We start from the raw sequence: 14,023 nt of genomic DNA on the forward strand, positions 1-14,023 counted from the left end.
TTACTCTCTCTTCGAGATGTCTGCACTTACCTTTTGCAATGTGTATGGAGGGAGGGTTGCTTTGTGTTCTTGGAAAACGTCATCAACAAAGGCATGCCATCGATAGAATACAGGATCTCTCATTGCAGTAGCTGAGTCTCCCATCACTCCAAAGGTTTCCTGCAAGATTATAATGAGAAAAGTCAGTTACCAGAAGGTGTCAGGCTAGGCGATAGTGGGCTACATACACAACTGTAACAACATGGATTCACTACTACATAACCTTAATACTGAATATTAAAAAAAATCATACTTTCTAACTCACCAAATGTCTGTTATCAGGGTCATGGCACAAAGCGAGAGCAACGTGGCCTAGATTGTGCAAGTTCCCATAATATCGGCGGTTGATGGATATTGTACTTGACTCCATGATGTTACCAAGAATGTCTATGCCACCATCTTCAGTCAGTTGCATCTCCTGGCCATTTTCCTAATAATCAAAATGAAAATTTATATTTTGTATATAATAAATACAAGCAAGGAATTAAGGGAAGGTAATGGGAAATAGGAGATGTTAACACAAGCTATTGAAATCACATTTAATATGATTTATTTAGATGTCGGTATTTAGAAAACCTTATCTTTGTAGTGTGACAAGATAGATGAAAGCTGGAGTTCTTACATAAATCTGATATGGCAAGAAAAGGAAGAATTTTTTCTTAGTGATGTCATCAGGAGAAACTCAGTTCCCATGTTATTGAGTTCTTTTTTGAATACTCACTGTTGTTACACCAGGAAATTTGGATTATTATATAAAATCCATGTTGTGTGAAAATAAAGGCTTTAGGGAAACCTATGCAATATGGAAACCTGTGACAATGTGAAAGGCGGACTACTCCACCACATCTTCAACATGTATTTTAATATTTTTAGTCTGCTAATCTTCATACATTCCATACTCAGCATACATAATGTAAAGTTTATTATTATCATCATCAACCAAGTTCTGACACTGAATTTTTCCCCAGTAACATAGAGTGGTGAGGTGATCGATCAGGCAATTCATTGCTCCAAACTGACTAAAAAACTAAATATTCAGTTCAACTTTTTAATCATTATTGTTTTCCAATATTGAATACTTATAGTGGAGGGTTTTTAATATTATTGTTTTTCTAAGCTTCAGCAACCTTACAGGTAGATTTGTTCATAACCATGTAGTAGACTAATCTCTCAAACATACAAATTAAAAATAAACCTTCCCAAGAGATTAAAACTTCATATTGCACCAGGGCTCAGTAATAATAATGGGCTCAAGTAATAATGGACATATCTGCAACTCTGTCTAGGCACCTGAAGCTCAGTTGAAGAATAACATTAGAAAGTCTTCATTAAATTGTTTGTGTGGTTAATCTGTACTGTATATAACAAGAAAAGTTTTTTTTTTCAAACTGCTGTCAGACACATGAGCTCTCTGGTCTCTTACAAAGTGTACATGATATTGTGTTTGGATAAATATTTTCCACACTGGGGGGAGCAAGGTCAGTTTATGTTTTTATGTGAGCTGTTGGATTTTCAGTTTTTATTTAATGTTAGTTTATCTAATATCAGTGTGATATTGATACATATAACTGCTTTCAGTGAAACTGTGTCCATTTATGGGTGGGGAAGAAGGGAGGGGGGGAGTGAATCGTTGTCCAAAAATTATTAGTTAGAAGTAATTAATAGTGTATACTACATGCAGCTCATAGTTTTGTTCTTGTCAAAGTAACATTTTCAGTTCTTTCTAGGTGCTTGTTGGTCATCCAAAAGTTTGAAGCTTACCTCCATTTACATGTTATAACTAAAATTCTTGTTTTGTATACATTAATTCGCTGAGACCTCAGTCTAATAGCATACAATCATGTTAGGAATCAATTTGATTAGTGTCATTTGAGATGGTCCTGTGTATGAGAGTAAGGAATCAAGTGCAATACGTGAAAAAATAAAACTTTTGTTCCAGTGAAACCACACATTAATGAGGACAATAAAGTGAAATTTCTATGTGTATGTGATGCAACAGAAATCTTTAGTTACGTCAGTGCCCTGTGGTACTGGAAATATTTACCTGTATAACTGTGCCACGGTGGATGGCATCAAACATGCGATCTCTCCATCGCTCCAGGTCTTGGATGTCAAATTTAAGTTGTTCTTGCTCACGATCTACATCCTAAGCAGAAAACAGTAAATACAGCCAAGGGTTACAGTATGCTTCATGGATGGATCTCATAAATCTTAATAAAAAATTTAATCAATGAAAAATAACTCTTTTTGAAACCAAATAGTAAAAAGCTTCAAGCATATTAGGAGATTTTTCACAAAGGACGAGGAGGACAGATTAGTCTGGGCAGTGAAAATTTGCTAACTGTGACAAATCAGATTCATAGCTTACACTGAGCATAACATTGCTGTTGCGTGGTGGCCACACACGGCTAGCCACAAAGCTGTCCAGCTTTGGGAAATAAGCTTCCTTGATTGGCTCTGATAAACTCTGCAAACGCTTTACACGTCCAAGCTTGTTACAAAAACGCTCACAGTTGTACCTAAAATATATCAGATTTAAAAATAAGATAAGAAGAAAGAAAGAATCACCTATATCATTTGTCATATTTAATTTCAATAACAAATTTGTTTATATGAATTTTAATGCTAGATACATGTATTACAAATATATCTTAATACTATCATTGTTTCCTTAATGTATGACAACCCTATTCTCCTGGGGATGGCATGTAATCCAATTTTTGAATGTTGATTTCATAGATATAGTTTATGTAATAGGGACAAAACAGAGATGAAACAAGTTGAAGTGATACTTTCATGGGCAATTTCTAAGGATCTGCACCATTCACTTCATATTCTATGCTATCTAACAATATTTTACACATCATCAATGAATCCTTCTCCACAGATTGCTTCCCAGACATACTAAAGCATGCAAAAATCCTACCTATATATAAGAAAGATGACCCAGAAATCATAGAAAATTACAGACCAATCTCATGTGTCATCTTTTTCAAAAGTCATAGAGACCATAATGAAAAACAGGCTCATGGGGTACTTAACAAAGTTAAATCTTCAGAGTAAAGTTCAATTAGGTTGCCGGGCTGGCAAAAGCACAAATTTAGCTGTAGCTCATTTCTCAAATGTTATCATCAAAGCACTAGACAAAGGAGACCAACTAACAGGGATCTACCTTTATTTGACCAAAGCGTTGAACTCATACACCACACAATTTTGCTAAACAAAATGCTAAATGCACTAGGAGTAACAGGAGTAATAAACATGTGGTTTCATTCATACCTGCAAAACAGGGTCCAACAGGTGGAAATCACTCAAACTAACTCCCAATCATACCTTTCAAACCCAGAATATATCAATATAGGAGTCCCCCAAGGAAGTGTGCTGGGCCCAATCCTCTTTTTTAATATAAATCATCGATTTTCCACAAAGTGTCAAACATGGTGAATCAGTACTGTTTGCTGATGTCAGTAACATCTTAATCAAAGCTGAGTTGCCAAGTGTGCTCAATGCAAAAGCTGAGGAAACACTTAAGCATGTATGTCTGTTGATAGAGGCAAATAAATTAACCCAAAATGTAAAACAATAAAATAAAATAAAATAAAAAATAAAAAAAAAAAACAGTATTAGTTTCCACTTAAACAGAAAACTGAACAGTACCAAGCTAAAAGATAATGACGAGCACATATAATGTGCACCATCAACAAAATTTTTAGGTATGCATGTCGACTCTCAACTAAATTTGGTCGAGCACACTGCAATACGTGGAAAGCAAATAGCATCAGCATGCTATGCATTTTGGATAATAAAGTCACTGTGTAGTAGCTCGTGTACTAGAACTGCATATTTTGCATATGTCCACTCTATAATTAGTTATGGCATATCCTTCTGGGGATCAACATAGCAGAACAGACAAAAAATATTTAAGGTGCAAAAAAGGGCTATACAAATCATAATGAAAAGAAGCAATAGATCCCATTACACAGAGTTATTCAAATCTTGGGGTATATAGAATAGATTTTGCAGACAGTAATATTCATAAAAAAACACATTGACAAGTTCCCGATAAACAGTTCCATACATGCACATGAAACCAGTCACAGACAACACTTACACCTCTGTGGGAAAAACAAATCTAAAACTCAAAATAGCATGTTATATAATGGGATTAAATTGTACAACAATCTTGCACAAGGGATCAAAGACATAAATGAAATAGATAATTTCAGGAAATCGCTAAAAAAATTTCTCTTGGAAAAGAGTTTTTATACTGTCAAGGATTACTTGGAATGATGTAAATATATAGTTATATGTAAAAATTATCAACTGTGTTATTAATTGTTTTAACAATGTATCTTTATGTTACAATATTCATGATTAGTTATATGTAAAAATTATCAACTGTGTTATTAATTGTTTTAACAATGTATCTTTATGTTACAATATTCATGAATTCCGATTGTGATAATTATAAATTTGTGTGCCTATTGTATATACTTATGTTGACAACATCCATACAACCCTGATTGTCTACAGATGGATAAATAAATAAATAAAAAACAGATAAATAAATAAAATTTTATGGACCAGGTCATCTGAATTTACTTAAAGATTAAAATATCTGCAGGGATCATGTTTACTTATTTGCAGTAATCATCTTCTAACTATAACTGCAGTAGCAATCTCTTTATTTTTATTGTCAACTTCAAAAGAAAGATTTTACCAAAACCAGTGTGTAGTAACTTCTTTTCCTTCCAGTAGCTTTGAATGTCATGAAGTCCTTACAGATGGGAATTAACAGTTTTATTCACAGTAGACCATGCCAAAAGACAGTAAAGTGGACAATATAAGAGATATATGTCAAAAGGAGATTTAGAATTTGCGACACACACACACACAAAAGCAAATATATATACCTCATCTTAGAAGATAGATGTTATTCAATCTGTATATTGAGCACGCAATAAAGGAAACAAAAGAAAAGTTCGGAGTAGGTATTAAAATCCATGGAGAAGAAATAAAACTTTGAGGTTCGCCGATGACATTGTAATTCTGTCAGAGACAGCAAAGGGCTTGGAAGAGCAGTTGAACGGAATGGACAGTGTCTTGAAAGGAGGATATAAGATGAACATCAACAAAAACAAAATGAGGATAATGGAATGTAATCGAATTAAGTCGGGTGATGCTGAGTGAATTAGATTAGGAAATGAGACACTTAAAGTAGTAAAGGAGTTTTGCTATTTGGGGAGCAAAATAACTGATGATGGTCGAAGTAGAGAGGATATAAAATGTAGATTGGCAATGGCAAGGAAAGCGTTTCTGAAGAAGAAAAATTTGTTAACATCGAGTATAGATTTAAGTGTCAGGAAGTCATTTCTGAAAGTATTTGTATGGAGTGTAGCCATGTATGGAAGTGAAATGTGGACGATAAATAGTTTAGACAAGAAGAGAGTAGAAGCTACTGAAATGTGGTGCTACAGAACAATGCTGAAGATTAGATGGGTAGATCACATAACTAATGAGGAGGTATTGAATAGAATTGGGGAGAAGAGGAGTTTGTGGCACAATTTGACTAGAAGAAGGGATCGTTTGGTAGGACATGTTCTGAGACATCGAGGGATCACCAATTTAGTATTGGAGGGCAGCGTGGAGAGTAAAAATCATAGAGGAAGCCCAAGAAATGAATACACTAAGCAGATTCAGAAGGATGTAGGCTGCAGTAGGTACTGGGAGATGAAGAAGCTTGCACAGGATAGAGTAGCATGGAGAGCTGCATCAAACCAGTCTCAGGACTGAAGACCACAACAACAACAACAGAAGATAGATTAAGGAAAGGCATTTGTAGACTTAGAGAAAGCTTTTGACAATGTTGAAAATTACTCTGTTTCAAATTCTGAAGGTGACAGAGATAAAACACAGGGGGTGAAAGGCTATTTACAATTTGTTCAGTAACAGGAGGCAGTTATGAGAGTCAAGGGGCATAAAGGAAAGCAGTGGTTGAGAAGGGAGTACGACAGGGTTGTAGTCTATCCCCATTGTTATTCAATCTGTATATTGAGCAAGCAGTATAGGAAACAAAAGAGAAATTTGGAGTAGGAATTAAAATCCATGGAGAAGAAATAGAAGCTTTGAGGTTTGCCGATGACACTGTAATTCTGTCAGAGACAGCAAAGGACATGGAAGAGCAGTTGAACGGAATGGACAATGTCTTGAAAGGAGGATATGAGATGAATATCAACAAAAGCAAAATGATGATAATGGAATGTAGATGAATTAAATCAGGTGATGTTGAGGGAATTATTACAAAATGAGACACTTAAACTAGTAGATGAGTTTGCTACTTGGGGAGCAAAATAACTGATGATGGTTAAAGTAGAGAGGATATAAAATGTAGACTGGGTATGGCAAGAAAAGTGTTTCTTAAGAAGAGAAATTTGTTAACATTAAGTATAGATATAAGTGTCAGGAAGTCTTTTTCTGAAATTATATGTATGGAGTGTAGCTGTGTAAGGAAGTGAAACATGGACGATGAATAGTATAGACAAGAAGAGAATAGAAGCTTTTGAAATGTGGTGCTACAGAAGACTGCTGAAGATTAGATGCATAAATCATGTAACTAATGAGGAGGTACTGAACAGAATTAGGGAGAAGAGGAATTTGTGGCACAACCTGATTAAAATAAGGGTTTGGTTGGTAGGAAACATTCTGAGACATCTAGGGATCACCAGTTTAGTATTGGAGGGAAGTGTGGGTGGTAAAAATCATAGAGGGAGACCAAGAGATTAATACACTAAACAGATTCAGAAGGATGTAGGTTGCAGTAGTTACTTGGAGATGATGAAGCTTGCACTGAGAGAGTAGCATGGAGAGCTGCATCAAACCAGTTTCTGGACTGAAGACAACAACAACAATAACAACATCAGCTTAGCTCATAAGTGACTGTGACACACAATGTCTTTGACAGCAATAATGAAAAAGAAGGGCTAGGACAGAGCCCCGTGGAACACCTGTACCAATTTCCAGAAAGGGAGAGTGTCTATTTCTAATTGAGAGAAATTTTCTTCTGTTGTTCAGGTAGAAAGAAATTACTGTTGATGTAAATTTTTCTACACATTAACACTCTAATTTTGGTAGTAGTATGTTCAAAGGAATGCAGTCAACTGCTTTACTTATATCACATAATACAAGTGACACTGTCTTCTTATTCTCGAACGCCATCTGGTGTTCTATGGGTTGGTATGTAGAAGGCTAGATCCATTAATCTTACTCTCTGGGTGGGAAATACCTAAGAGAGAGATGTCATCGGGAAAGACAAATTGGCTCTAAAAGCCAGACTGTGGAATGCCAGTCTCTTAATTGGGTACGCAGGTTAAATAATTTAAGCAGACAAATGGATAGGTTGAAGTTATATATAGTGGTAGGCAGCAAACTGTGATGGCAGGAAGAACACCACTTCTGGTCTGGTGCATATAGGGTTATCAATACAAGTTCAAGTAAGGGTAACACACAAGTAGGTCTACTAATAACTAAGAAAATTGGAATAATGCAGCTATACCAATATGAAGTGAATGCATTGCCACAGCTCACCACAATATCACAATTTTATATTGCTACTGTGCTGCTACTGTGAGTGGCTGAAAGCAAGGGAAACTACAGCTGTAATTTGTATGATTAAATGATAATGACATCCTCTTGGGTAAAATATTCCGGAGATATAATAGTCTCCCATTTGAATCTCCGGGTGGGGACTGCACAGGAGAAGTAGTTACCAGGAGAAACTAGACGCATTCTGTGGGTTGTATTGTGGAGTGTTACATCCCTTGATTGGCCATCAGGTAAGTTAGAAAATATAAAAAGGCAAATAGGTATGTTGCAGTTATCTACAGTGAGGACCAGTGAAGTTTTGTAGCCGAGGAGGGACAGGACTTCTGCTCGGGTGAGTACAGTGGTTACAAATACAAAATCAAACAGGGGTAATGCAGGGTAAGTCTAATGAGAAACAATAAAATAGGAGTGCCAGGTAAGCTAGTATGAACAGCATAGTGAACGCATTATTGTATCGAAGATAGACATGAAGCCAGTTTATATGCCAGCTAGCTCTGCAGATGATGAAGAGATTGAAAAAATGTATGATGAGATAAAAGAAATTATTCTGATGGTTAACTGTGATGGGGGACTGAAATTCAATAGTAGGAAAAGGAAGAGAAGGAAAAATAGTAGGTGAATATGGACTGGGGAAATGGAATGATAGAGGAAGCCACCTACTAGAATTCTGCAGAGTATAATTTAATTATCACTAACACTTGATTTAAGAATCATGAAAAAAGGCTGTATACATGGAAGAGATCTGGATACACCGGAAGGTTTCATATTGATAATATAATGGTAAGACAGAGATTTTAGAAACAGATTTTAAGTTGTAAGATATTTCCAGGGGCAGATGTCGACTCTGACCACATTTATTGATTATGAACTTTAGATTAAAACAGAAGAAATTGTGAAAAGTTGGGAAATTAAGGAGCTGGAAGCAGGATAAGTGGAAAGAACTGGAGATTGTTGAGAATCTCAGAGGGAGTATTATACATTGATTGACTGGGACAGGAGAAATGAATACAGTAGAAGATGAATGGGTAACTTTGAGAGATGAAATAGTGAAGGTTGCATAGGATGAAATAGGCAAAAAGACAAGGTCTGTTAGAAATCCTTGGATATCAGAGGAGATATTGAATTTAATTGATGAAAGGAGAAAATATAAAAATGGAGCAGGTGAAAGGGAATATAAACGTCTAAAAAATGAAATTTACAGGAAGTGCAAAATCAGATACTTCAGTTGCCCACAAAGGTATTTTTGCAAAGGTGAAACAGATATTAGATGTTTCAACATCCAACCCATTTACTGTATTTGACTCCCCACAACTGAGTGAGAAAATTTTCTCCCTGTAGAAATTTGGGCCACATTACGTCATCTAAAAGGGAACTATGTCAGTAAGTAAGTGAATATCTGATTTAAAAAAAAATATTGTATTTCACATACTGGCCAATAGCTTTTTACTTTGCCCTTGTACTGTAGTAATGACCATAATAGAGCAATGAACAAGAGTTTATAAATTATTTAGTTTTATCTGATTGAAGGGGCACAGTAGAAGACTGGAACTGAACAGCATTTCTTGCAGCATCTAATCAACAAACTGCACAGATAAGAGATTCAAATTAATCTTAACTCCTGTTTCATAATTAATGAGAAAATATTTCTGTGTCTTACCTGGCGACAATTTGTTGATGCATGTAGTAAAAGAGTTCTCCTCTGCGATCTTTCCTGACAACAACATCAGGGCCATCGAAGGGGTATACGAGATGCCAGTGCCAATGATGCAGGTTGATGCCCAGGTCTTCTCTAAAATAGGCAACACGGTGTTCTTCTTCCACATCTGAGGCAGTATAATCCAAAGGCAATCTGAGAGGAACCTGTGGTGTAAGAATGTAAGATAATTATTCAGTGATACTGCACAATTCACTTCATTAATAACAGGAGAAACAAAAACACTGAGTATGAAATACTGTTCCAGTGAAGCAAAAAAGAAACAAAATTTGAAAAAAGAAAATTAGAAATAATGCAAATAGTATATTCTATTGCTTTGGAACTTAACATTATTCTTAGGCTCTGAAGAATAGTTATTTTAAGTTAGGCTATTCAGAATTTTTTAACATGTCATAATTTCACACTCAACAGCTTTCTTTGTAGTAATAAAAAATTGTTATAAAAATCTTTACATACCCTGGTCCCATCTGTCTGAAATATGTTGGCCTCTTCTCGAGCACGATTAAGTAGTCCTCCACCTATGAACTTGTCAGGAAATGTTTCTGACAATGGTGGAATATTCACATTTCTGGTATCTGGTCTATGTAACATTGCTACTGAGAAAGAATATATGAACAGAAGTGGATTCAAATTCTCTCTGCAATAAGCCACAGCTGAACGAAAGTCCTCTGTAGTTCGCATACCTGTAAAAGATTTTTTAACATTTTAAACTGCATCACATTAACTATGAAATTCTTTGATTAGCGTGATTTGTGATGCACACAGTATTATTCCATGTAAACATTTACAAAATGATTAAACAGAAATATAAAAACACAATTGAAAGTAAGATGTGACTTTCTAAAATAATATGTGACACTAAAGAAGACAGCAACATTTATACAGTCGTCAAACCTGAATTATTGTGTTGGATCAAATATTCATAGATATTAGTTATTTTATATTTACATATTCTGTGGACTTTGTAACTTACCCATAAGCACTTCAATAACACGTGCTGCAAGCTGTCGGTGGTACGGAATGAAAACAGAGAAGTTTTCTCTTTTACCCAGTCTCATGGGTTCACTTAAATCAGGAAGGTCAATCTTACGAATCTGAATCTCTTCCTTAACACGCCCAAATCGGCTTGGGAGTTCATCTACAATGGTTTTACTGCGTGAAGACTGCAATAAATGAATATGTTACGTTGCATGTATTTAAGAGAATTTTTGTTAGTGTGACACATGCAGACATGGTTGTATTTGTAAGTAAGAGGATATTTGATCAGTTACTCTTTTATACCATTTTCAGTGAAGAAGGTATATATAGCATTACTTGCTTCAGAAATTTTATAGTATAGACAAAATCAATGGAATGTCCAGGTTGGAATATCAACAATATTTTGAAAAGGACAGGTTGATACCCACCGTAAAGATGACACACTGAGTTGCAGACAGGTACAATGAAAAGACTATTACATATTGAGCTGAAAGCTCAATGTGTGATACACTTTTTGTTGTACCTGTCTGCTGCCCAATGTGCCAACTTTACAGTGAGTAGCAGTGGCTGTAGATCAGAGCAAAGTAGGGTCCAAAGGAAGAATACAATCCAAGTGCTACAATCCAAACAAGCCTATGAAATGAGGTTTATGTGTTTTCTGTCTCCATGATTCAGAAAATGGTTATGTCTTTTCTCACATACTGCTTTAAGGAAAGAAAACTACGGAAAGTCTAATTCATCCAAATTTACCTTTTGCAACCCAAATAGTGGTTCATTTCGCACAGCAATTGCTAGCTTGTGCAGGTGGTTCATGCTATAACATCTTTACTGACAGATTCGACTTGCTTGGGAACTGCACAAAATGATATTTCATCTAACAGTTACAGTTATGCCTTCTAGGAAAGATTTTCCATGTGATTTGAAGAAGACAAAACTTGCTAAATATGCCTATCAAAGTGAGGTGAAAATTATGTGTGTTTCATTCTATGACAAGAGATTAGTGACTGTGTCGAGTATATTCTTTGATCCTCAAACCCAACTGATCACCGGTTATAGGAAGAGAGAGCCTGTGCAGTTCCTGAAACCCACTGTTATTTTGGAATACACAAAGTTTATGGGAGGAGTGGAGAGGGCTGATTGGTAATGTGGTTGCTATGGTTTTACAAGGCAGTCTTACAGCAAACAGAGAGTCAGATAGGCGAGAAATACAAATTCACAGAAAAGAGTAAGACTGCCATTGTCTGGCACTGAGGAGAGACTAGATGGGAAGATGTATTTTATAATGCAAAATAAAAAAAATCAACAAAGGATTGCACAGTTTATAGCAAACACAAGTATAAAGGAGGAAGAAGAGAAGCAATTTTCTACTGTAAAACAAGCAAGAGGAAGCCTGAACTTCACTCGGGAGAACATTTTGAAGAAGAACTATACAGAAAAAATTATAAACAACTATAAACAAACACCAATGTAGTTTAAAAACTAGTGTAAAAGAAAATAAAGTTGTCAAGTGACATTATATTGCATTTTATTTTTTAAAAACAGTAGTGTAATAACCCGTAGTGTCTTACATCCTCGGCTACATAAAATAAATAAGAATTGGGGAGAAAGCAGTGAGTACAAAAACTGAATTGGAAAGTGTTAATATTATTTATTGCCAATAATAATAAATCAGTTTCAGTAGCACTGTTATTTACACAGCTGCAATACAAGACAGAAAAATAATATCCATACAGACTTTGCCTCCTTGTCTAGAGTTCAATGTTATATGTTCTTATGTAGAGGTCTTCATCAAGTTAGCATCTAATATGAAACAAGAAACTGAGAATCCCTATAAAATTTAAAATAAAATTAATATTATCCTTTTTAACCATTCCCTCTCTAAATTGTCCATGTTGATTCAAGAACTGAATGTTCCTGTTAGCTGCAAGACAAGTAGTATTGTGCACTGTAAACTGGCCTCTACTCTTACTATATACAGATAACAATTGTTTTATAATAATTATCAGTGAGATTAAGTAGATGTCAAGGTAGCAGTGTGAAAATAGCTACCAGCTATTTAGCAACCTGAGAAAGCAGCAGTCTGTTTTTACAGAGTAGCAGCTTTCCTGTTTATCATTTTCTCAGTTTATTTGTCCCATATCTTATTGCACATTTGGAATAGTTACTCTGTATGTTGACAGGTAACATTACAAATTACAAGCAAGGGAACACAGGGGCAGAATAAGTAAAGGAACTTACCAGATAATCTTCAGGTAGTTGAAATATGACATCATTGTTGCCCTTGGGAAAGAATACTGGTTCTTTAGGACGATCATAAAAATAAAGCAGGCTTTCTGCTACAGGTGTTTGTTGTGCCATTGTTCCGCCTGCTGTTGTATTCCCTATTGAAAATGGAAAAAAATTATATAAGATATTGGGTGCTAGTGCTATTTGGATATTTCTGAAGTTATTTAAGCATTTTGTACTTGTTCTAATGCTCTTCTACCCATTCACAATAATGAGTTTAAACAACATGCTAAGTACAGTAGAATTAAAATTGCTGGAAATAAACACAATTCACTGTTTTGCATACTGAAATGACTTTATTATTGTGCAAAGAAAAAAAGCCACTAAACAGAAAAAGGATACAAAGAAGGGAAAGAAAAACAATAAATGGAAAACAAAATAATCAGTTACTTCATGCAAATTCTCAGATGGAAAAAATTCATGAAAGAACTCTGTGTATGTCACAGAGAAGCTAAAATGTGAGATTTAATATTAAATATGTAGACAATATTTGACAATCTCAGAGATATTAAAAATATGATGATGCCACGATCTAATGCCTTTGCTGGAAATGTTATATTCCAAATAAATTACTCTATTCTTAACTGTCATGAAAATAATTAAGTACTTCAGTGTCAGAGCTTTGGAATATTGATCAAAATCAGTACTGTATTTTAAATATTCGCATTTAGCATATTGTTGGCATAATCAAAACAGTAAATACGGAAATTAAACAAAATTATCCTAAGGCATTAATGATTTTAAGTGAAATTTTACTTCTGATAGTTTAGCAGCTTAATTCTTTTATTCAAGTTGTAAGACTTACAGCTTATTCAAAGACCATGGGCCCTAAACCAGCATCACCGGCACTCTGTGGAGGATTCTTACTGTGTTTTATAGCTTAGATTATTCTCCCCTACCTCCCAGAATTCAAAACAGGATATTGCTCTAACTTCTGCTCCCACAGATAGCAGCATGTGGTTGCCAATATCCTGTGTGGTATTTCTCATCTAGATACCTTCACAGCATTGCTCAACTGGTGTTCCATACACAAAGAAAAAAACTAAATACCATAGTAAAAAGAAGAAGAGAACTTTAACAAGAGTGTTGTGAAAATATTTATTTTAAAATTCTATGTTCCACAGTGTACAAGTGTTGTGTCAAAATTTGACTTATTTTGCATGAATATCAGATTTATTTCACACAGCAAATGTTCTGTCAGTATTGACCACTGGCAAACAGCAAATCAAGGCCTATCTTTCCAATGGAAGTTTGTCTTATTTGCTCAATAATCAAAAGTAATAGGATCTGTCACTAAAAAAAATTAAACATAAGGTTAAATAAAGCAATGGAAAGCCCAGGTTGGAACATCAACATTATTATGAATATGATAGTTTGCTACTCATAATAAAGATGATACATTAA

At 35.0% G+C, this 14,023-nt stretch overlaps 1 protein-coding gene across 1 annotated transcript in view; it reads right to left on the bottom strand.

The window, feature by feature from the left end:
- The window catches only part of LOC124711189 (phenoloxidase 1-like), a 31,102-nt gene extending 17,574 nt beyond the window's left edge, over positions 1-13,528 (bottom strand). The window contains exons 1-9 of the mRNA XM_047241118.1: positions 13,425-13,528; positions 12,572-12,714; positions 10,329-10,518; positions 9,812-10,038; positions 9,299-9,501; positions 2,408-2,558; positions 2,084-2,185; positions 305-469; positions 31-159 (exon numbers count right to left, since the gene is read on the bottom strand). Coding sequence (XP_047097074.1) covers positions 31-159; positions 305-469; positions 2,084-2,185; positions 2,408-2,558; positions 9,299-9,501; positions 9,812-10,038; positions 10,329-10,518; positions 12,572-12,691 — 1,287 coding nt within the window. The 5' untranslated portion in view covers positions 12,692-12,714; positions 13,425-13,528. The remainder of the gene's footprint in view (positions 1-30; positions 160-304; positions 470-2,083; positions 2,186-2,407; positions 2,559-9,298; positions 9,502-9,811; positions 10,039-10,328; positions 10,519-12,571; positions 12,715-13,424) is intronic.
- Between the last annotated feature and the right edge of the window lie 495 nt (positions 13,529-14,023).

The sequence above is a fragment of the Schistocerca piceifrons genome, chromosome 8 (genome assembly GCF_021461385.2).
Source record: "Schistocerca piceifrons isolate TAMUIC-IGC-003096 chromosome 8, iqSchPice1.1, whole genome shotgun sequence".
Classification (NCBI taxonomy): Eukaryota; Metazoa; Arthropoda; class Insecta; order Orthoptera; family Acrididae; genus Schistocerca; species Schistocerca piceifrons.